Below are 25,870 nucleotides of genomic sequence, written 5' to 3'. Positions count from 1 at the left end.
ATAGAATTGAAAGATAACACAAACTTTTCCATAAACTTTTTGAAGTACACTCGTAAATAACAATAATTCGAATTTACTCAGCACATTTCTTCTTTAGATTCCATTCCCAGCTGAGTCACCTACTAATTATGCACAATCGAGCAAGTCACTTACAGCCTCTTTTGGCTTCAGTTCTTTTTGTTTTTCTCCTTTTTTGCAAAGTAGGAATGAGAACACTTACCTTTACAATTGTCACATGGGTCAAATAAGATAATAGATGTAACAGAGCTCTGAAAGCTTTCAAATTCCACATAGTACTCCTTATTATTTACCATCCCTAGAATGTTAGGACTTGAATCAGTAAAAGAAAACTAGATTCTCTTTGTATCCCAGCTTGTTCACTAGCTTTTCTCCCATGATCATTCCATTTTATATCTAAGTTTTAGAAAGCATAATGTTCTGGAATTATTCAATATGTCATCCATAGTTAAAACACTTCTTTTCTCTCATGAGCATAATAATGCTACTGTGATAGGTATGTGAGACCACTAGAAATCATAAAAATATAGAATTTCGTGCATCAGTTTATTTACAAAAAAAGTTTACAATTTATTTCCTTTATTTTTTAATTTTTTCTACTTATAATTTGGTGACTTATTTCATTCATTATTCTGTTTCTTGGGATTGATGTGTTTATCTTCATGAAGATGAGTCTGATTTGCTCAAGACCCTGCCTACTACCATGCAGTTAGCCCTTGCCGTTGATATAAACTTCAACATCATCAGCAGAGTCAACCTATTCAAGGTAAGTGCTTTGACATTTAATGGAAAGACCCCATATCAATCTCTCTGTGAAATCTAAGCTCTTGCTTTATACAGTAACTATCTTTTTTTTTTTTTTTTGCCTTATGTTTTAACAAAGTCAAAATAACCTGCAGAATTTATGTGGAATTAAAGAGTCAAATATGTTACAGGTCTCTCTTCAGCAGACAACCTATTCTTCAGAAGCCTCTCGCTTCTAATTGGTGTCAAAGAAGAGTTCTTCAGACTCTTCTTGCATTAATTTAAATCTAATTAAACTCCGCAGCTCTATGTCTTTGCTAACATGTGCATCCCCTTCCATTTATGAAAGTGCCTTGGCGCAGTGTAACAAATCAAGCCCCAGAGTAGCTCTGGATTGGCCTCACACTCAGAGAATTGTGCCTAATCATGGCTTCTATTACAAATGCTTTGGAATCAGACTTTTAAGATGGTAAAATATAAACTTAGAGACTTTTTTCTTTCAAAAAATGCATAAAAAGAAGTTAACTTTTTGAATGTTTTTCATTTTCTTTATGTATTATTACTGTCCTTTTCTTCATGTATTATTCTATTTATAATCTTTTCTCACCTAAGATTTAATTTTGTGTGTGGCATTCACTGATTTAACTGTTTAATTAATTTTTTCAACAAATATTTATTAAGTTCCTAGTATGTTCCAGACATCATTTTAGCCATTGGGAATACAACAATTGGGACATATGGAGCTTAAATTCCAGAAGAAGGGAATGAAAAATAAATATAGGTATAACATGTGCGGAGGTGATAATGCCATTAACAAAACTAAACAGAGTAGGAGGACGAGGGCAGTGCTGGTCAGAAAAGGCCTCCCTGATGAAGTGCATTTGAGCATGTGAGCAGAGGGCTGTAGGAAGCAAGGGAGTGGGCTATGCAGATACTGGGAGAGGAGAGAGAGGGACGTGGGGGAGGAGGGAATATTACAGGAGAATGAATGACATGAAGCCCTGAGCTGGGAACACACTGCAAGGAAGCTGGAGTAGCTACTTAGCTACATTATCTCAACAGTGTTTTAAAATGTTATAAAACTCTTTATACCTCAATGACTAGCTTAATTGAGAACAAGTGACAACAATGAGCTCTTTTCTAAAGGAAAAAAATGCTTTAAATCACCAGTGACTTCTATGGGATTATCTGCAACTTGGGAAGTTACCAGTTTTCTGTCTCATAGTTTTTCCTTTGTTTTCACATTTATATTTTTTAGAAATTTATCACATCAGCAACATCTGATTGAGAAAAAAGGTTAAATCTTCATATCTTGCTAATGTTGTATATAAATTTAGATTTATTCTTTCCTGACATTCCCATTTAAGATGCAGTTCTTTCCAGAAAAAAAATCCATTTCCATTTATATTTCTGTTCGATGAAAAAGGTTTTTTTTTTCCTAAAGCCAAATGAAGTAGAAAATAAGTAGGTATGGAATCTTTCTAAATTTATTTTCATGGAGACAGCCTTAGTGGTCTATATAAATTTGTTATTTTCTTGGGCATGAAATAGGCTGAATAGAGATCCTACATTCTACATCTCATAATTTATACCCAATTGATCCTCACATTGCTTCTGAATTAGTCACTTGAGTCCATTGAGAACCGCCTTTGTACCTGAGGAGCAGAGTGCACAAAGGAGGGAACATTCAAAGTACCCAGAATGATACTTGGGAGCCTTGGGCGGAGGCTCACAAGTGTGGAAAAGTATAAACCTGTTTATTGAAAGAGAAGTCTTTGGAATCAGAGCATGCAGTGATGAGCAAAGATGAATCTAGAAAGGTCTTGAAGCCAGGCTGTGGCATGTGATCCCAATCTTATAGCCAAAGGAAGCTGTGAGAGGAGGAAACGAACAGGATAGATTTCAGTTTTACAAAGACAAAAGGTGGTGCTGCACCAAAGAGAACAAAATATTCAGGGATACAAAGAACGGTGACTGACAACTGCTGAAACCTCTAAATCTTGAATTCTCCCTGAAAATGAATCTTCCATATAGAAAGAGAGAGAGAGAGATACAGCACCAAGATTGGAGGCTGGCAGGCATGTTCTGTATCCTTCCAGTCTTCAGATAGGGTAAAGACAAGGTATTGAAAACCACTAACTCACAAATACCTATTTTAGGATGCCCTAAGGAATGTTTTAGTTTATGTCTTGGGGCTTCAGTCAAAAATTGCAGAGGAACTTTCTCCATTTCATAAATTTAAGAATGAATACAGATCTAGTGGAATTTTTTTGTAATATAGCACCAGAGAATGATTCTAAGCTAAATAACATTGCTTCAGTTTTTCAAAAAACATATGTCTGTTGCTTTAATTTTGCATTACATTCAAGTTAACCCTAAGTACAAATATGCTTATTTTTCTTCCCTTTTAGCCTTGCAAGATTTGTTTATAGATTAGTGGAATGATGACTGTCATAAGGTTTTGTCAAAAGTAATGTAATCGATGTTGAAGTATTATAAATTATCATAATGTCAGATGAAGGTCGCCCATACTGTTCCTAATCCTTCAATCCCAGCAATGCTGTCACTATACACCTTGGTATACGCAATTCTTACATGCGCTCTCAAGGCTGTATGGAATATAATTAAGTCAAAGCTAAGAAACCAAACTGTTGCTGACCCTGAATTTTAAAATTGATACTTATATCTTCATAAAAGTAATAATAGCTGCTATTTATTGAGTGCATACTATGTACCACACTGTACTAAGTGCTTCATTACCTTCTTTCAATTAATTCTCACAGAAACCATCTTGTGACTGAATTGTGTCCCCCCGAAATTCATATATTGAAGCTCTAATACCCAGTACTTCAGAATGTGACATTTGGAAATATGGCCTTTAAAGAGATGGTTAAGTTAAAATGAGGCCCGTAGTGTAGATCCTACAGATCCAATCCAATGTGAGTGATATACTTATAAGAAGAGGAAATTTGGACATATAAAGAGACACGGGTTGCAGATTCAGAGATAAAATACCATGTGAGGACACAGTGAAGAGGCAGCTATCTGTAAGCCAAGGAGAGGCCTCCAGAACTATGAGAAAAGAATTTCTGTTGTTTAAACTACAATTTGTAGAACTTTTTTATAGCAACCATTAGCAAATTAACACACCTCTGATAATGGTTTTGTTACTATCCCCATTTTATAGAGAGGACAAGCAACTAACCTGACTTGAGGTCACAGAGTGCTAAGCAATGAGACAGAGTTGAGCACAGGTTTTCTTACTCCACAGTCTGTGAACTTAACCACTAAATAATGCTACCTTCCAGTTCCCCACCAACCGGATCTAGATAACTCATATGATGGTGAGGAACTTGGAGAAGCTGCTCTAAAGTCAAAAGTCAAGTTCAAGGTCATCCTTCTTTGGCGATTTTTCACAGGCTTAAACTTGGCACGTCAACTAGATACCTAAATTTACGCACACTTTTCTACTCTCCTACTAAAAAAGACCCTGAAACTCATGCATTTTTTTCCCTCTTAATCAAAGCAAGTAGAATTAGAGTCACAGATTTTCACTAAAACTTTGCTTCAATCAGTTATGGTTAATTAGTAAGATTTGCTGCTTCCACATGGGGTGATCAGAGTTTTGAAATAGCTTAGAGATGAATAGTCGTATTATACTTTTTAAAAATTTTTTTACAAAAATGGCTCTCCTTGCAGATTTCATGTTATTCCAGGCCCAAGCAAAAGTATTAAGATAATAAGGAGAAATTCATTTCTATGAGATTGGGAAATTTTTCTTCCTTTCTGATGATTTATTATTTTGATTTTGATTTTTAAATATATCTTATCAAATTAAATGCTAGGGAAATCACATTTTGCCTCTGCCACTAATTACCAGAAATGGGAGAGAATTTAATAAAAGCTCTGTTCCGCCACCTAGTGTCTATCATTAAAATCGCACACTTTGGAAACACAAAGAACCCACCGCTCAATGGAAAAAACCGGGCACCCAGAGATAACAAAATTGAAAAGTAGGTACCACTCGTCTGTAAAGGAAAGCACAATGTGTCTACTATTTGTTGTTCTGGTATAAATGCAGAACCCCTCCCAAACAGGACACCTCACTAGGATCTGTGACTCATTGTTTGTGGTTATTTGACAAACAGGGCTTGGAAAGGCTGTGACTTCCGCGGCAGGAAGGATGAGGAGGAAATGTGCTGCACGTGAGTGACAGACTGAGCCAGGAATAGAATGGGAATGACAAAATGACTTCTACCACTCACACACATATCCCCAGCAATGATACCCTATTCAGATAGGCCATCATGTATTTACTCCCCAGGGCCTGAAATCAGAGAGCTAGACTGAGACTTTCATTTTTACTAAGTTTATTTTTACTCTGGTGATATCAGTAATAAAGTATTGTTGTTAGATTTTAAAAGTATTTTGAACAGTGAGCTTATGATCTAGATGAACTCCAATCAACTACACATCCTGAGCAGTTACTCTAAGGCACTGGGCTAAGCACTAGGGGGTACCCCAAGTTACTGCACCCATACTTTCCCTGCTCTCCAAGTTCCCCCAGTAAGGTGGGGAAACCCTAAATGAATAACATGCTTCGTCACTGTGTGACAATTAAGGGACTCAAAATGTGTGAAGTGCATCAGTATCTGACACATAGGAAGTTAGATTGTTATTATTACTATTGTTATTAAGAAGAAATAAAACTGAAGCAATCTCAAGGGGAGTTTTCACGCATGTAAAATCAGATTCTTCATGTGGCCCTCCGTGATCATAGGAAGACAAATTACATTCATCCTCAGGGTTCCTTCCAACTTATGTCTTTCCACTTAGACTACATAATACTGAAACTCTTGGAAAAATAGAATTATTGTCAGTTCTCAAGGAAAACTTGATAGAGATGACTTTTACTAGTGTTTGCAAATACTGAGTATAAGGTTAAGTCCAATGTCACTTAGATTGAAATATTGATAAGTTATGACATCACAGCACCTTGCAAATTATTTATCACATTTGACTTTGCTGCTGCCGATCAGTAAGTAGCATGACTGCTATAGTCAATAGCATGAGCAACTGAATTTCACTGCCCTCAACATATCACCCATCACTTGCTTGTTTAATGGGAATGCCATTTAAGATAGAACAAAGCATTTTCTTTTATAATAAGGCTGCACTGGAAAAAGCCCTGAAGACCATTGTTTATACTTGAGGGTTTCTTAAATTCCCAGTGAGTTATAAATTACTGATAATATCTTAAGTTCTGTTTCAAAGAAAGCAGGAATGAGCCTAGAAAATGGAGAAATCCTATAGGACTAAGAGAGTAGACATTCCAAAGATTAATTTTACCAACTTTACAGTTGTGTTCAGAACTTATCATTATTAAAAGAAGAATTTCCTGGGTACAGAAACCACCATCTAATCTATAGGTTATGTTCTGAATAAAAATAAGGCTTCTCTCATCTCCATTCAAATCTCCAGAATCCTTATTCAAATCTGTAACACACAGTTTTTATACAGCACTAAATTTCCCTTTGTCCAAAATGGAAAAATTTCTAACAGCCTTATTCCATACATCAGCCCATATTTATTTAGTGCTTAGCATGCCCCAAGCCCAGGTGAGACACTGGGGATACAGAAGTGAGTTATACACACCTTGACCTCAAGTTGCTCAGAGTGTAGGCAAAAACATACGCTCTGGTGATACTCTTCCTCCAACACCTACTGTACGTGTGACCTCAAAGAAAGTCAATAGACTTCCTGAGACTTTGATCATTCATCTAAAAACCAGGAATGATGGCAACATATTCATTAATGCCAGGCATCACAGGGAGGTTGGAAGAATTAAACAGGTAAAAATGAGAAGACAAGGTAATACAAACGTTATGTATGAATATAATTTTAATGTTGATGTTTATATAGGTACTCTCACTTTATAGAAAAAGGGACATTTATGAAACAATGCTGACTTTCTGTAAATCAGAAAATGTCATAATGACTTCTATAAAGAAAATGGAGCTGAGTTACAAGAAAAAATATCTAGCCCCAGGGTGTAATTCTTTTTAAATCATACAATAATGGAGCAAAGTGTATCTCAAGAAAACAATCATTCTATAGGGAAAAAAGAAAAAAGATAATAGTTTTCAAACACATCAAAACATAATGACTTCATAATGCAAACTTCATTTCACTAAGCCTAAACCCAGATAAGAAGATTCTTTCCTAAAGCACAGCTGCACCAGAGCTGGTGGCACCTTTCCATAAAGCAATCGTTAGGGGACAGGATCACTTAATTGGTGAAAGTGAAATTCTAAATGTTTACAATATGCTGCTGCTATGTTCAGTTTACATGATTTGACCCAAGTCCTGTCCAAGTATGTTAATAAAAAGTCATGTTAAGAATGGTTCAAATGTTTTTCTCTGAGGAAATCCAAGCGATAAGCAGAAAGCTATCAATGAAAGTGCTTGTGTGTATTCCTACTGAGAAGAGGGCTAATTATTTGCTTATCTGTTTTAGGGCTAATCTCCTAGGTTGGTCTAACAGTTTCCATTGATTTGGTTTCCTTTATTAGTGCTTTCTGCCAGTGAGCTCACCTGAAGGATAGAAGAAGGAAGATGAAACATTATTTCTCCACAATGGGAGAAGTTTTTATTTTTATTAAAATTTAATATTAATAAAAATTAAAGCTGAAGTCTCATCAGTTCTTCTCCCCAGGTCCATTTCCCTTCCTCCCTCCCCAGAGATAAACAGTAAGATGATTTGGGGGGGAGGGGGTTGTCCTTCCAATCAACATTTTTATAATTTTATTTTATATGCATATCAACATAAACAAGATAATATTTTTGTATAGTTGTTTCATAGTTGGAATCATATGGACTATATTCAATACCTTGCTTTTGTTCAGACCACATTCTTTGTTGAGTTTAATCATATATATACACATATTTATAGTTTATTCTAACTACTCCTGATATTCCAACCTACAAATATTCAGTGTTTTATCTGTCCATAGATTAACATTACATTGTTTACAATTTTTTCAGTATTGAAAACAATACTGCCACACCACTATCGTGATTTCTTCTAACTTGGCCCTGTGGACTGTCTCTGGAGAGCGACTATAAACGCTCATCCTGCCCTGATCGGGTCCAGGGGAGGTGGTCATGGATGTTTACAGTGTGCCTTTCATGAGATACTTCTTTATCCTGGAGACCACTTAATGCCTACATGTCTGACCTCTCACAGGAAACTTGTTTATACTGACAGACACCCTTATGGCTCTTGTCTGACGTATGTCCAGTTTATTCCTACCAAAACAGCCATTCTCTAGGAGAACGCTGACCTAGAAAGCAGTTAGGTTCAGGTGTATCAGTTAGGTAAGACCCAGTGGAGGCAGCACCACAAAACACTGTGGCATATTGGCTCAGTCCATGTGGGGTTTGGGGTCAATGAGGTGAGGCAAGTGAGTTGTATCTAGCTTCCCACAGAGAGGTGGCCCCCAGAAGGCAGTTGCATAAAGCAGATATCTGGATCCACCACACTGAGGAATTAGGAGGGTGTGGACAACTGGAAACTGTGTCAAAAGTAACTAAGCCCTGCTTCTGTATGAGAAACTATTATACAGATGGTCCCCAACTAATTTTTCAACTTTACAATGGTGCAAAACCATCCTGTTTTTCATTTTCAGTACAGTATTCAATAATTTACATGAGATATCCAACACTTTATTATAAAGTAGATTTTACGTTAGATGATTTAGCCCAGCTACAGGCTTTGTTCTGAGCACATCGAAGGTAGGCTAGGTTAAGCTGTGATGTTTGTGGGTTAGGTGAATTAAATGCATTTTTGACTTACTGTATACTTTATTTTTGAGCTGCAAAGAATAATTAACATTGTAAAAATTAATGCCAGAAAATCAAATTGTGTACACGGAAGTAAATATAAGTGGGTTTTTTGAGATATTTTATTTCTGATAATTTACAATGTAAATCTTCTCCATGGATATAAATGATTGAGAGTTAGCTTCATTGCAATAATATTCCAGACATGTATACACTCAAGAACTTCCAAGTGTATTTCTAATAGATTTTCTTTCAAAGACACTAACTGTTCCTAGTGGAAAAGATCCAAAGATCAATTCCAAGTTTGTTTGTGCTTTTTTCTAAGTGGGTTTTGAGTGATTGGAATGCCAATTTCTGAAACAAAATTATTCTGAAATGATGACAGTATTTAAAGAAATTGGGCATATGAGCCATTTATTTAGAGAATTTTTGCTGGATAAAAAATAACTACACTTCTTAGGAAAAAAATGTTTATGATTTGCTTTAGCAAATAACATAACCTGTAAGACATGGGAGAACTAAAACAAGTATAAATAAAAATTATAGTCTTTGGGCAAAGCAAATATATAACAAGGAAAGAAAAGATAAATTTCCCTCTACCTAGAAGGGCCTTTGTGCATCTTTGCAAATACAAGTCATGCTTATCCTCAAATGGCTCAAATTTTGTTACCCACATGAGCACTTACCTGAGGCTTCTCCTCTCTCCCATCCCACTCCCAAGTAAAAGTAGCCCCCCTCCTTCTAAGAGCCTTACGGATGTTCACCTAGGACACCTTAGGACATAATTATCTTCTACCATCAACTATAGCTTTTCTGTTTACTTAAAATATCATCCCATCTAGACTGATTTTCTCTCATCCTTAATTCCTCCAAGGGTGGCATACAAAGCCTTGCTCATAACAGCTTCTTATCAATATTTGTTGGACTGTATTAAAAAGGTATTCTTTCTGGCCCTGGCCTTTTTTCTATTCTGGAGAACCAAAAGCTGTATTTTCTCAAATGAGCTTTTAAAATTCTAACACCAAGTTCATCTGAATGCTTCTCACCAATGGCTACTTGAAGATACTTCAATCATAAGTTATTAACTTTCCTTATCAGTCAGCAACTCTGAGGTCTAAATTTTATATGAATCTAGGTCAAGTGTCTGCTATTGAAGCCATTATAGGAAGCTGGTGATTGCTAAAGGAATGATTATCCAATCCACAAATTGGGAGTAGACCCTTTGCTTCCCTTCCTCCTTCCTCTGCTACTGACTTTATGATTAGCTCTTGGCTAAATCATAATTTCCCTAAGGAGTGAGCAGGATGAACCACAAAAGGAAAGCTGCTACTTGTTAGCAGCTCTGGTAGGAAAAAATAAAAATATCTGGTGAAAGAAAAAGATTCAAAACCACATGTAAAGTGAAATTTTTGAAACTTCTATAGATTTTTCTTCAGCCCATCTTATAGGTAAATTATAATTATTTAGACAGAATACAAATATGGACATATATCCTAGAAAATAAAATTTGTTTCTTAGTCTATCAAAGTAGATATGAATAATCATTCACTCAACAGATATTGCTTTTATATGTATATGTATATTGTCCCTGCCTTTAAGAAGATGATAAGTGAGTGGGGGAAAAAAGACATACAATCATGCAAAGTTTAATAATAATATCTACAATGGTATGAAACATGTCACAAGAAAGAAAACTAGCAAGGATTTTTATCTATGTTAGTCCTAATATACTAATCAATAATTATTATTAATATAACATTAATAGCTATTATTAATTAAGCAATATATTAAGTTTTACTTATAAGTATCACTTTATCCTCATTTTACAGATTAGGAAACTGAGAGCATGAAAGTTTACATAGCAATAAGTAAGAGAGACAAGCTTCCACACCCAACTCTATCTGATCAAAATCCAAACTATTGCCATTATACTACAGGTATTTTCTTTCCCTAAATTTGGGGTCAAGATAAGTCCATATTCACTGGCAATTAATATTTTAGTGCTAATGCAGACAACATATATTACTGTTTATTTCCATTGCATTTTAAATAAATTTGGAACATTAGCTATGTCTATAAGAATTTTTTTTTTCTGTTTACATAGGGTTGTGATACACAGATGATTTATGATATGTTGCTAAGATTGAAATCTGCTGTCTACTTACCTGGTGACTTTGTCTGCAAAAGGGTGAGTACATGCTATTTTTGAAATTCACACCTAATACATGCATTTGAGAAGTTCAGACATAGGTCAAGAGCATAGTTTAAACAAAATTCATCCAAGGTGAATTTCATAGTATAGAAAAAATTATGATATACTATACAGTTCTATAAAACAATAATGTGCTCTCAGAATTCAAAATGGAACAAGACAATATGGATTTCATTATTTATATTATACCATAGAAGTGTGGGTATTCTAAAAAGCTGCCTTGTATAAATATATATTATCAATCATCACACCCCGTTAATTCCAAATACTTAAAGCGGAGGAAAAAGTTACAGAAGCAATACTTGGTTCTGCCCTTTTTTATGTCTTTGGCAAGCTATCAGTTACCTCCATTTTGCTCACCTAGTTAGTGGATAATTGACGGCACATTTTTTAAAACTTTACTATGCTTCTTATGATTATGTAATGCATGTTCATTATTTTTAAAATGGAAAGCACATAAAATCCCAAAGACAAAAATTCCACCACCCAGAAATAAACACTATCTTTTCATGCAGATTGATGGATAGATAGATCATTTTATAAAATTGGCATTACATCGTACATATGTTTTGAAACTGCTTTGTCATGTAACAATATATCATACAAACATTTTACATACAATTAAGTAATCCCCTAAACCTGATTTTTTTAAGCTGCATGATATTTCAGTCTATAGATGTATCATAATCAATTTCCAAATGTTTGCTATTATAAATAAGCCTAAAATGAACATTACCTTGGATAAATATTTCTGCACACCTCTGAGAACTAACTTCATGGGTGAGAGAAAGAATGATGACCCCATAGGTTTCACATTCTGAGAAACTAAACCAATGGTGAAGTCAATAATCAAAATAAAAAATAGAGGAAGATGAGCAAGTCAAAGAAATGGGGAAGATGATGCAAGACCTTGGGGAGTTCACAAGCAAGAGAGGATGAAAAGCACTTGTATCATTCCCAAATAATGTGTTCAATACTATTGTTGAAGCAAGCACAAGCTGCTTTAGGACATAAAGTAGGGACACTTATTTCTCCCACGTACTGGCAATATTTCCTGCAGAAGATGACACCTGAGCTATGTCTTGAAAATGAACTGGAGCAAACCAAGCGAAGAGGAAATAGGAATTCTAGGTAGAGGAAAGAGCTAGCATGAAAACATCTAAAACCTACTCTTGTAGCAATTTTGTAATATATAATGTATTATTATTTATTATAGTCACCATTCTGTGCAATAAATCACTAAAGTTTTATTCCTCCTGTCAAACTGAAACTTTATCCTTCAATCTATTATTGTCAATTAAAAATAAATTTTTTAAGTGCTGGCCCATGGCTCACTTGGGAGAGTGTGGTGCTTGTAACACCAAGGCCATGGGTTCGGGTCTCTATATAGGGATAGCTGGTTAGCTCACTTGGGAGAGCGTGGTACTGACAACACCAAGTCAAGGGTTAATTAAGATCCCCTTACTAGTCATCTTTAAATAAATAAATAAATTTTTCTTTTATTATTCAATTTTTTAGAAATAAAAAAAATTTTTAAATAATGAATTTCATGAACAAAGGCAGAAAGGAAGGAAATGTGCCTGCAGAAGGAGTATAGGGAACTACAGTAAGGAAAATGTTAGAGCAACTTTAGTATAATTTATTTAATAAAACAATAAATTTTTTAATACTATCAGACAGGCACAGTGCTGACTACTGAGCAAAAAAAAAAAAAGGTTCTTGTCTGTTGCTTTGCCCCCCCACAGATTTGTCACCTCTCTTCCCCTGGGTGACGGAACCACAAAGGATTACTCAAAGCCCATCTTTTCTGAGCAGTGAGAAGCCCCGAAGTGGTTACTTCCCGAGAACCCCCAAGAGAGACGCATTCCTTCCATTTCGGAAATTAACCCCAAATTAGGGTTCCTTTCCCATATTTATTCTCCAGCCCAGGAAGTTACAGCAAGAGACATAGGTGGAGTTATAGTTTAACAATATAGGCTGGTAACTTTCAGTGAAACAAGCCAGATGACATTCCATAAGTCAGGAAGAGACATAGGTGGGCTTAAAGTTTTAACAAGTTTAACAATAGAAGCTGGTAACATTCAGTAAAAACAAGTCAGATGACATGCTATTAGGCAATTAAGTAATCCACCAACAAAAGCTTGATCTTAGCAAACATTCTCTTCTTACAGCAATTTTCCAGTATCTTTACATATCAATCAGTAACTTGTCTGTCTTTGAACCAGCAGTCTTGCTGTGTCACAACTCTTTATCTTACAACAGAGACTCAATAACTTGGGGAAAATTTCTTGTTTTTTGTAAGGTCAATATTTGAAACTGCAAGGCTTTGGAAAACCAGGCCCTGTGAAATACATTTGCTTTATAGTATACACCACACTTGTCCTCCAGGGGCTTACAATCTAGTACCAAGATATTCAGTTCACAATGTATATCAGAATCACCTGAATGTAGTAGTCTGGGCTCCACCTCCAGTGATTCAACTGGTCTGGATGGAGCCCACATATGAAATGCAGCCAAAATTGAGAACCACTGACCTTATGGAAGAGATGAGCAATAAACAAATGAAATTAAATAAATTCGTGATTCCAAAATGTGCAAAGTTGAATAAAGGGAAAAGAGAAGTTGCTGGGAGAATGTGTATTTGAAAAGGCACTTAATTTAGATTAGGGAATTGGGAGAGAGAACGGTTATCAGTTTGTCAAGCATGACCTTTTTAAAATCTAAAGAGAAATAGTTCTTTAGTAAAAAAGTGAGCAGAACAGCATTTTTGAGGAAGACTTGAAGCCATGAGCCAAGAGGTGAGGAAGAGCTGGTCATATTCAAGGAATGAAAGCAAGCGAGAGACTGGAATAGTAGTGAAAGACAAAGTCAATTGGAGTGTGAGTTGTTTTCAAGGTTTCAGGTCTCCACTCAATGCCAGGTGCACAAGTGGAAATCACATTAATGAGAGGATGGAACTGGAGGCAAATGTTTGAGAACTGGAATATAATGGAAGGAGACTTTGGGAGCAGCTCAAGAAAAGGTAAGAAAAGGCTGTAACTTTGAAGATCACCAGTGTATGTGGAAGAAGTCTCCAAAGAAGAATCAGAGATGGCAACTGAGAGGAAGCTGTCAGAGATAAAAGAGGAAAAATGGAGAGATTGTGATATAATGGAAACCATGAATATACAATCCCACACAAATTAGTCCAAGTTAAAATTAGACAGATTGGTGATATGAAAACATTTTCATTAAAATGGGAGACAAGCCACAACACAGTTTAAGGATCCCTCTGAGGCAGTGGTCCATTGGAATGACATGAACTTAATGCACCAAAATGGCCTTTCAATTTGTTCCATAGGCAGCAGGGAATGAGAATTGAGGTAATTCATATAAACTTTAGCACTCGTGCCAGTAAGCAGTGCAAATTTGCTTAACAAAGTGTGAAATGCAGAGTAGATGTGGCCTTCTCATTTCCAATGTCTTCTTCATATTTATCTTTCAATAATAAAAACAGATCAGTGAACACAAGTGAGGGAAGGAAAGGAACAAGTAGGGGACAAGCAGAAATGAGAAGACGTGAGAACTACAAGTCACATTTCTTTGTTTTAGTTTTGGTTTGGGCTTGAGTTTGGGTTTGGGTTTGGGTTGGGGTTTTTAAGAGGGGATTTACATAACAGTAGATATTGACAGAGAAGAGAACGGCTGTTACTTAACCAGATTTTAGACATCTAAATTGAGCTTGATTTTTTCTTATTTCCACAAAACACTGTAGAAAAAGGGAAGAAAAAAATCATGTTCAATTTGAGGTTACCTAAATAATTGAAGAAATGCAAGGTTTTGGACTGAGTCTGCTGACGTGCCTAACCCTCGGGATGGTTCCTAAAGTTACTGGGTGGGTAGCTTGGACTACTGCAAACAGTCTTTGGGAATGCTCTATAGCATTGTAAGAATCACCTGGAAATCTTGTTAAAGGACATTTTTCTAGGACCCCATCCCGGAGAATCAATATATCTACAGAGAGAGCCAAGAATTTACACCTCTAACAAGTTCCTAAGTGGTGGTGGTGGTGGTGGTGGCGGTGGTGGTGCTGGAGGTGCTGGTGGTGGTGCTGGTGGTGCTGGTGGTGGTGCTGGTGGTGGTGCTGGTGGTGGTGGTGCTGCTGCTGCTGTTGCTGATGCTGCTGCTGCTTCTGCTGCTGCTGCTGCTGCTGCTGCTGGTCTATATACAACCACACTTTGAGTAGCACTGTTCTTTTCTGGTGGGGTATACCTGAGTGTCATTAATGCCCCCACTAGCCTTAGAAATAGCTTCCTACACAGGAAGTCTGAAATTCTGAAGTGCCCTCTCACTAAGGGTTACCTCACTCTACCTGAAGCTCTTGCATTTCTACACTTTCTCCAAATTAGTACATAAACCAACCACAAGAATTCGGTTCAATTATTTTGCACATTCTGTCAGCTCTTACTCTCAGAGGAATGTCTACTTCATTTGAATGCTAATTAAACTTGCAGGAAAGGATTAAATTAGCCTAGAAATATGCAAGAAATAGTGGAAGTTTTGGTTCGTTGATTATGCCAGATCTTCTTGGAAAATTATTGAAATGATCATTAAAAAATAATTAAAAGTGCTGAACTATATTTAAGTACCCATTATGTACTTCTACCTCCAGTCAGTTGTAATAACTGCCTTTGAAAAAACACTCCAGTTTCTTGAGAATTACTTCATGCAGAGAATAAGGAAGATGACTCTGTCCTAATCATTATTTCCTGGAGTATCTCTTGGAAAACTAATTTTCAGAAACTTTGCCTTATTTGAAAAGTTATTTATAATATTTTATTGGGTTTTAAGAGATTAATCTTGATACTGGATTTATCTTTAGATATGGCCTATCTGTATGTATTATATAGAGTCAGGTGACATACATACTGCTGGCTGTAGTGCTGTCACCTGCCAGTCTCATAAGTTTGCTTAAGACACTTAACTTTTTAAGCCTCTATTTAATCAACTTTTTAATAAGAGTAATGATAACTTCCCTATTTGATTTCATTGGAAGTTTTGCAAGAATTAAATGAGTTACTATCTAAAAAGTGCTTTGCAATTATAAAGTAGCATGCTCTGATAGAACAAATACAGGAATGAAAATAAGAAGCTATGTAAATATCAGACATTACGGTTTTTTAAAGTACTACGAAAAGCCCAAGATACTATTATTAGCATTAATATTATGTGAATAACTATAAGATCCATCTACACTGGAATTTCTACTTTGATCTGTATAAGAATTTGAGTATAAATATATGCTTAAACAAGATTGAAGCAGTAATCAGCAATCTTCCAACAAAGAAAAGCCCAGGTCCGGATGGCTTTACAGCTGAATTCTACCAAAGCTTTGAAGAGGAATTAATACCAATTCTCCTCAAACTATTCCAAATAGTTGAAACAGAAGCCATTCTCCCAAACACATTCAATGAGGCCAACGTAACTCTGATACCAAAAACCAGATAAAGACATAACAAAAAAAAAAAAATTACAGGCCAATATCCTTGATGAACATAGATGCAAAAATCCTCAACAAAATATTAGCAATCAGAATACAGCAACACATTTAAAAAAAATTATACACCATGGTCAAGTGGGATTCATCCCAGGGATGCAAAGATGGTTCAAAATACGAAAGTCACACATATCACATCAATAAGCTCAAGGACAAAAACCACATGATTATCTCAATAGATGCTGAAAAAGCATTTGACAAAATTCAACATCCCTTCATGATAAAAACTCTCAACAAATTAGGTATGGAAGGAAACTATCTCAACACAATAAAAGCCAGATATGTGACAAGCCCACTGCCAGTATCATTCTGAATGGGGAAAAACTGAAGGCTTTTCCGTTAAGAGCAGGAACCAGACAAGGATGCCCACTCTCATCGCTTATATTTAACATAGTATTGGAGGTACTAGCCAGAGCAATCAGGCAAGAGAAAGAAACAAAGGGAATCCAGATTGGAAAAGATGAAATCAAACTGTCCCTATTTGCCGATGAAATGATACTATATATAGAAAAACCTAAAGACTCTAACAAAAAACTCCCAGAGCTGGTTAATAACTTCAGTAATGTTGCAGGATACAAAATAAATGCCCCCAAATAAGTTGCATTTATATTCTTCAATAATGAGCTAACACAAAGAGAACTCAAGAAAGTAAGCCCATTTACAGCAGTCACAAAAAAAAATAAAATACCTAGGAATCAATTTAACCAAGGAGGTGAAAGATCTCTACAAAGACAAATACAAACCACTACTGAGAGAAATTAAAGACACAAAACAATGGAAAGGCATTCCATGCTCTTGGATTGGAAAAATTAACATTGTGAAAATGTCTATACTACCCAAAGTGATCTACAGATTCAATTCAATCCCCGTCAAAATACCATTGACTTTCTACACAGAAATGGGGGAAAAAATCTCAACATTCATATGGAACAACAAAAGACCTCAAATAGCCAAAGCAATCCTGAGCAAAAAACATAAAGCTGGATGCATAACACTACCCAATTTCAAATTATACTACAAAGCTATAGTAACCAAACAAGCATGGTACTGGCATAAAAATAGACACTCAGACCAATGGAACAGAATACAGAACCCAGAAATCACCCCTCAGGCTTACAGCCATCTGGCATTTGTCAAAGGGAACAAAAGTATACATTGGGGAAAAGAGTGCCTCTCCAATAAATGGTGCTGGGAAACTTGTATATCCATATGCAGAAGAATGAAACTAGACATGCACCTCTCATCGCATACTAAAATCAACTCAAAATGGATTAAAGACCTAAGTACAAGACCTGAAACTGTAAGATTACTAAGGGAAAGTATAGGTGAAACACTTCAGGAACTAGGTCTGGGCACAGACTTTATGAATATGAGTCCAAATGCACAAGCAACAAAAGAAAAAATAAACGAATGGGACTATATCAAACTAAAAACTTCTACACAGCAAAGGAAATGATCAACAAAATGAAATAACAACATACAGAGTGGGAGAAAATTTTTGCTAACTATGCATCCAACAAGGGATTAATATCCATAATATACAAGGAACTCAAGCAATTATACAATAAAAAATCAAATAACCCTATTAAAAAATGGGCAAAGGAACTGAATAGATATTTTTCAAAAGAAGACATACAAATGGCCAATAGGTACATGAAAAAATGCTCAACACCACTAGTCATCAGGGAAATGCAAATTAAAACCACATTGAGATATCATCTCACCCCAGTTAGACTGGCTATAATCAGAAAGAATGAGAATAACAAATACTGGCAAGACCCAAGGCATCGAGCCAGGGGCCAGACCCCCCACCCACAACCAGGCACACCACTAGCACCAAGGAGCATGCCAAAAACATCACCTCCATGTGGGTGGCCCACCACAATAACCACAGCTGCCAGGAAAGTGGCTAGGTGTCACAACCACCACGCAGATGGTCTGCCAGCCACTGGAGCACATTGACACAAGGAGAGTCACCAACAGAGACCAAAGAAAAGAAGAGGGTGTCTCTCTCCACAAAGCCCATTCCAGAGTGACAGAAGAAGCATCTGCTGTATGATAACATTGGGGGATCTGAACACAGCTTTCAGCATTGGACAGATCATCCAGGCAACAAATCAACAGAGTAACCATTACTCTTTCAGAGGGAAAGAAAAAATCTAGGGTTATCAGTGGTGCCGGGGGGAGGGAGAGGAAGATAAGGAGAGATTGGACAAGGGGCATAAAGAATAAGTACAATATGTAACAATATACATACTAGTAATATTGATTTGATCAATATATGTCAACATTGAATCCCAAAAATATGTATAATCAATTATGATTCAATTAAAAACAAAAACAAAAAACAAATGCTGGTGAGGATGTAGAGAGAAGGGAACGTTCCTACACTGTTGGTGGAGCTGTAAATTAGTACAACCATTATGGAAAACACTATGGAGGTTTCTCAAACAACTACAGATAGATCCTCCATATGATCCAGTAATCCCACTTCTGGGTATATACCCAAAGGAATGGAAATCATCATGTCAAAGGGATACCTGCATTCTCATGTTCATCACTGCTCTGTTCACAATAGCCAAGATGTGGAACCAAGCTAAATGTCCATCAATGGATGACTGGATAAGGAAACTGTGGTATATATACACCATAGAATACAACTCTGCCATAAAAAAGAATGAAATTCTCCCATTTGCAACAACATAGATGAGCTTGGAGAAACTTATGTTGAGTGAAATAAGCACAGGACAGAGGGATAGATACCCTCTGTACTCTCTCATAAGTGGGAGCTAAAAGACAAATAAGAAAGGAAAGAAAGACCACAGTGGTGCATTGGACATGCAGAGGAAGAGAACATACCTAGGGATACAAAGTGGAGTGGGGAAAGGGGGATGGGGAGGGAGGTCGGGATAATTGAGGGGATAATTGGGTGGTGGACATGGGTCTAATCCCAATTTGTGGTAATGGACATGCTGCCAGTATGGATCTGGCCATCACATCTTAGGCACGAATGGTGACAATTTGCTTTGTATCCCACGAATATTCATAACCAATAATAACAAAACAAAACATAAAAGAAAAAGAATAAGGAGATAGAATGACTCACTGGGACATCTTTGCACCTTTGAAGGATATAATAACTGGTTGGTTTTGGTTTTTATGCTGAGCATGTATTACTAGACATTAGTTAAAGGGACCCATGAATGTCAGAATGAGATTTTACTTTGATGTGTTATATCAACTCCAGTTACTTTAAAAAATAAATAAATAAATATATGCTTAATATTTTGCACAATGCAAAATTTAAACATACTTCTTGCACTGCTTAGTTAGAAAATGTGGGTTCTAGGCTTTCATTTGCTTCTAATTATAGAGTTATGGATCTTTGGCTAGTGTGACTTTTCTTTCTATAAAATGGAAATACTAGTATTTATTATACCTTCCTCATAAGAGTAATGGGAAGATAAAATGAGAACTTCAATTTCCCGGATGTTAACTAAGAGGTGGAGTCTAATAACTTTAAACTCAACCTGATGATATGACAATAATTGATATTCAGAAAAATAACGCTAGGTATTAAAGGAATTCAGGGCTGGCCGGTTAGCTCAGTTGGTTAGAGTATGGTGCTGATAACACCAAGGTCCATGGTTTGATTGCTGTACTGGCCAGAACTTCAAAACTTCCCAGCTTCCCAGAGAACAGTTTAACTATGTCTCCCTCATTCATAAATGGGTACCTACTATATATCAAGCCTTGTGCTCAGCATTGAAACAAAGTAAACATTGTCTCAACCATCTCAGAGCACAAAGTATAATCAATATTGTTTAATTCTGAATTGATTTTACTGCATTCTAATCCTTTGAAAGTATAGATAATGAGAATATTTGACTAACCCAGTCTCCTCCTAAACCAAGTAAGTGAATTTATCGTATGCATGGTTTCTTGGGGTTTTGACCCTACTCATTTTGACACGTAGTTACTATTATTCAAATAGTTTGCCTAGTGTTATGCAATCTAGCCTATTGAGAGTTTAACAGGCTTTCTTAACCTAAATGCCATTTATGTCTCTTGTATGTCTATATATTTGTTTTTGGAAGTTGGAGTGAGATGTGTTCCAAGGGCCTCACGACCACCCACTGGTTTGGTGATTTGCTATAAGGACTCACAGGATTCAACATAAAGTTCTATTTTTGGTTTAAGATTTATTATTGCAAAGGATACAATGCAGGAACAGCAAGAAAACATATACATGGTTCAGATCCCCTTACTGATCAGCCGCAAAACAAAAAAGAAAAGAAAAAGATATACATGAGCAAAGACTAGAGAAACCAGGCACATGCTTCCTAGGTCATACTTCCGTGAGGGTCCCATGGATGCATATTTCTCTACAGTGGACCTTAGAGACATAAGCAAAATATCTCCACCCTGGGAAGCCCATCTGGGTCTTTCATCCAGAGTTCTTAAATGGGGCTGATCACGTATCTACCATGGTTCAGATTCCAAACTAGGTACAAGGTACACATCATAAATCTTTGTGTTTACATTAAACAATGCTGACAACCTGGTATGTCCCACCACACTATCTCAAGTATATAGAATAACACCATTAACCAGTGACAATGTGAACATTCCAGGCTTTTAGTTCACAGGGTTTGAACAAGAGTCATTGCTCCAAAAGTCCCCAAAGATAAGCAAGAGTGAGAGAAACAACCTGCTGCATTAACATTTTCTCTCAATATGGAATCAGAATAATAACTTAAGTGTCTCCTGTTCCCCAATTCCTAAAATCAGACCTCAATGCCATAAACAGAAGAATACACTTGACCTTTGAATGGCTGTAGCCCATGCTCTTCAGATGAACCAAGCACCTTCTTCAGAGCACAGCAGTGGTCACCAAAGCTGGGCTCAATCACACTTACAATCAGTTATTTCCTCTACCCATGCTCATTCCTAGAGCAATGTGTGACTGGAATATCTTCATGTGTCCAGTGGTGGCTTACAGTGCTCACATGTTGAGAAGTACCATCTTCCTAATCATTTCCTTTCACATTATATATCAAACCAATGTCTGTAACTACTTCAGGTCTCAAGATAATTACTTTTACATTGATGTTCCTTACCTTCTTCATTTACATTTGCTCCTCCAGAAGAGTTTATATTTATTGATTTGGGGCATAATTGTCAAGAATAAAGTGACTACCATTTCCTCTTTATGTTTGGCATATAGGGAGAAATTGGCAAGGAAATGTATATCATCAAGCAAGGAGAAGTCCAAGTTCTTGGAGGCGCTGATGGTGCTCAAGTTCTGGTTACTCTGAAAGCTGGGGCAGTGTTTGGAGAAATCAGGTATCTGAAAGACACCCCATAAACATTGAACTCCATCATTTGTCATAAAAGAAAAATCTTAAATCATAAAATAAGTAAAATTTCTGCTCAAATTTATCAGAGGTTTGGTTGTGCTGAGAGCATGGGTAAAATAAGGATCCTCACCTTTCTATTTATCCCTTCTTTTCCATTCCCCAAAGAGACCTACGGAAAGGGACAGAGTCATTCAGTTTTTCAGTCCAGGACCTAGGTCAGGGCCCGGCATAAGGTAGATGCTCAACATTGAATGAATGTGCAAATGAATGAACGAATGAGTAGTGAGAGAAGAGGGTGGTTGTTGTCAAATTGTTGGAAGACTTGAATGCCAAGCTAACAAGTGGGTTTTGAGTAGACTAGTGATATGGTCACAGCTGTGGGACCAAACTGCCTGGTCTAAACCCCAGTTTCACCACTTACTAGCCTTGTTCCTCTTTTACTTGACCCCTCTGTTCCTCAGTTCCTTCATCTTAATAATTAGAGTAATAATAGTACATATCTTAGAGGGTTGGTAAATGAGTCAATTCATTAAAAGCACTTAGAACAGTGTCCAGCATCTATTAAGGACTCAACAAATACTAACTATTGTTACCATTATTTCCTATTGACTATAAGTTTATCCTAGAACAAGTGCCCAGGAGTAAGAATATAGACAGCAAATTTAAGCATTTTGTTGCCTAAACACTTCCATATGCATTATTGCATTTAAACTTACTCATTTTTCATCCAAAATATATTCATTGAGTGCCTAATACACGATAGTCAGGTATTGCTCTAAACTCTGGGAAGTCACTGTGAAAACAGTAGATGAGATATGGCCCCTCACAGAGCTTACAGTCTAGTAGGGAGAAACTGACAATAAATAGTTAACTAGACAAAATAAATCACATTGTGTTAACTGCTATGAAGGCAAAGAATTGTTAGAAAGTGACAGGGGATGCTACTTCAAGTACAGTGGTCAGGGACAACCTCTATATACAGATAGTATTCAACCGGGGAGACTTGAAAGAGTAAATGGAGCAGACATTCAGAAATGGTAAAAGAACCTCTCAGGTAACAGAAAAGCAAATGCAAAGACCTAAAGGTAAAGCAAGTGGCAGAAAGGCTAGAGTACTGTGAATAAGGGCACAGTGGAGAGATGAGGCCAAAGAGGTGAGCAAGGGCCAGATCACATCGGTCTTTTATGCCATGGTAAGGAATTTTCATTTTATTCTAAATATGAATGGATACCCATTGTGGGTTTTAGAAAAGAATGATGCAATCTAAATTATGATTTTAAGAGATCACTTTAGCTATGTGGAAAAAAGACAATAGAGGAGCAGGAATGAAACAGAGGAGACCAATTGGAAAACAGTTGCAGCGGTGCATGTGAAAGATTATGGTGTCTTGAACTAGGATGCTGGCTCTTAAGGTGGAGTGAAGAGTTCTGTCAGGTAGTTATTAATATTTTCATTTCAGAATTGAGAAATTGCTATTCCAAGGTGCCAAGTATCTTGCCCAGGATAAGAGAGCTGCGTAATAGGGACAACATTTAACACCAAGTCTTAGAGGAAAGGGATCCAGTGATCTTTCCACCACACCACAGAAGAAAGGTGTTCATCCAACCTCTGATTTCACAGATGACTTCATATCAGCATAATTCGGGTTTCCTTAGAATGTTGAACATGTTGTTTCACTGTTGATAACATGATTTCTCTTTTTAATTTTTTCTCCTCTGAGGGTCCCACTCTGAGGCAGTGGTGGAAACACTTGTCAGAATGTCCAAGACCTGAATTCTTTGCATATTTTCTATCATTTTCTGGTAGTCCTTGCAAAAGTGATTTAACACTGTAATCTTCAAGGTTATAAAACATGCAACAGTATAATCTGAAACATTGCAAAAATTAATTAGCTGACCTTTCCCAAAGGTTGAGTACTCCCTGAAGAATAAAGTTTTATAAATACAAGTACATTAATTGCTGATATTATCATTGCAGGAGGAAATACCCTAGGAATAGAATCCAGGTGCTAACTTGCAACTGAAAGTAATCCTAGATTCCTGACAGCAGCTTCTCAAATAAATCTCCTTTACTCATTTAGTTTCTAAGGCCAAATTGAAACCAGTAAATCAGACAAGCTCTAAACTTGCTCAATAGTCTGGTCGATTCACATAAAAGGGAGTTTTTTGCCTTAATTCTCTTGGCTGTGGTTGAGGAGAAACAGAATGCATCTGCCTCTTCCCAGATATCCACAAGTTCCACAGGCCCACAGCTGTCACGCACCCCTGGAGCTCTAGTCATTCATTCCAGAGATGAAGACGTGTCTGCCAAACATCCAGATACTGGAAAGATCTAGTAATAGTGTTTACTACTCAAAAATGCTGTGACCTTTGTTAAAATGAACTAAATCCAGCACTGTCATGTAGCTTTTTAAAGAGAGTTCTTTTCTCTCAGGAAAAAATAAGGAAAAAAAGGAATTGAGGGCTTTCAAGGACATTATATATTAATCCAAAAGAGCAAAGCCCTGACTGAAATATAGATTTATAGCCTGTCATGAAGAAAACCCAGACCACATTCCCAATTAACATCTGAAGAGTACAGACACCTCATTTTTAAAAGAGAGACCTCCCAAAAAAAAGAGAGAGTGAGACCTGTGGTCTACTGAAGGATACCTCATGATGGTTCTCTCTATTGTTTCCCTTACTTATATATTTAATGCCAATGTTATTCGCTGAATGTATTTAGCCACCTCCTACCTGCCTTCTGCTCTGTTAAAAATCTCATTTTTCTTGAAATACATCTGAATTTTTACTCTTGTACTGCTATTATGATTGCAATAGGATTCCCTACTGGTTTCACCTCTCTTTGGAATATCCTCCCCCTGGAATTTCCTACTCACCCTTTAAGACCCAATTCAAGTATCACCTCTTTGAAGCCATCTCTAACCACCCCCCAAACAACTATTTGCTCCCTGTTCTATGCTTCTGTAGTATTTCATTCATGCCTTTATTACAGTAATTACTACTAATTTATAGCTAATTTGTTCAGATGGGTCTCACTGACAGACTGAGCTATTAAAAATAACAACTAGAACTTATCATCAGCAGTTACATAAAAACTATATAATAAGTGGTGATTTTTATTTATATCCTTCTCCATTCAAAAGCAATTTGCAGGCCGGCCCATTAGCTCAGTTGGTTAGAGCATGGTGCTGATAACACCAAGGTCTGGGGTTCAATCCCTATACCAGCCAGCCACATAAGAAAAAAAAATGCAGCAGCTAGTCATCAATTTTTAATTAATTAAAATTAACTTGTTTTGTGGTGATTTGTTGTAGCATTCCTAGGAAACTAATACAATACCAAACTCTTTAAATTGTTAACGTTTGAATTTTACTAGGGGGGAAAAAAAGGGCATGCTTGACATCTTCTACTTTACCCTTCATGGTCAGTCCACTTCCAAGACTCGTTGATGTCACCTCTTAAGTGTGCCTCACATCATTTGCATCTTACCTCCTCCACTGCTACTGCTTTGGTCCAAACCATCTCCATCTCTCACTGCAAGTCAGCTGCAGTGGCCTACTGCGAGTTGCCCACTCCAGTAACCACATCCTCCACTCTGCAGCCGGAGGGATCGCTTAGAAACACAGAGATCTGATCGTGGCACTGCCTTCCTCCAGTGCTTTCATGCTGTTCTTTGGCATAAGAACAAAGGTCTTATCCTGACCTACAAAATCCTGTGCAGTCTAGCCCCTGCCTACATATCTACTTCAGGTTGTACCTGACTCCTCTTGCTGTCTTTGATCCAGACATCCTGCTCTCTCTCAGTTCCTTGAAGGTGCCACACTCTGTCCAGCCACTGGGAGTCTTTTGCGCATGCTGTTACCTCTGCCTGGATACTCCCCCCACACCTTTATCTAGAAATCAGCTTTTTGGGGGCCTTCCTGGATTCTCCACCCCACTGTAGGGAACCTCCCTGGTCTCCTTGCTATATGCTCTTATTGAACTAAATTCCTTTCTTGCTAAGCACTAATCTTTGTAAACTATACACTCATCGGTGCATTTATTTCTTCAATGCTTTTCTTCTTTTCTAGATTGTAAGCACCAGAACTACCATGTATAGCTGTGCCAACTGTGCTCTGAATCAAGATGTCCAGAAAGGGACTGGGAGGGCTGGAAG

The 25,870-nt window shown here is 36.9% G+C and overlaps 1 protein-coding gene across 1 annotated transcript in view; it reads left to right on the top strand.

The window, feature by feature from the left end:
* Nucleotides 1-25,870, top strand: part of CNGB3 (cyclic nucleotide gated channel subunit beta 3) — a 141,324-nt gene that overhangs the window by 101,420 nt on the left and 14,034 nt on the right. The window contains 3 exon segments of the mRNA XM_063080035.1: nt 687-784; nt 10,709-10,792; nt 21,580-21,698. Of these exon segments, the coding sequence (XP_062936105.1) occupies nt 687-784; nt 10,709-10,792; nt 21,580-21,698 (301 nt within the window).

The sequence above is a fragment of the Cynocephalus volans genome, chromosome 15, assembly GCF_027409185.1.
Source record: "Cynocephalus volans isolate mCynVol1 chromosome 15, mCynVol1.pri, whole genome shotgun sequence".
Lineage (NCBI taxonomy): Eukaryota > Metazoa > Chordata > Mammalia > Dermoptera > Cynocephalidae > Cynocephalus > Cynocephalus volans.
Note: the sequence above shows the minus strand (reverse complement) of the source record. Positions and strands in the feature narration are given on the sequence as shown.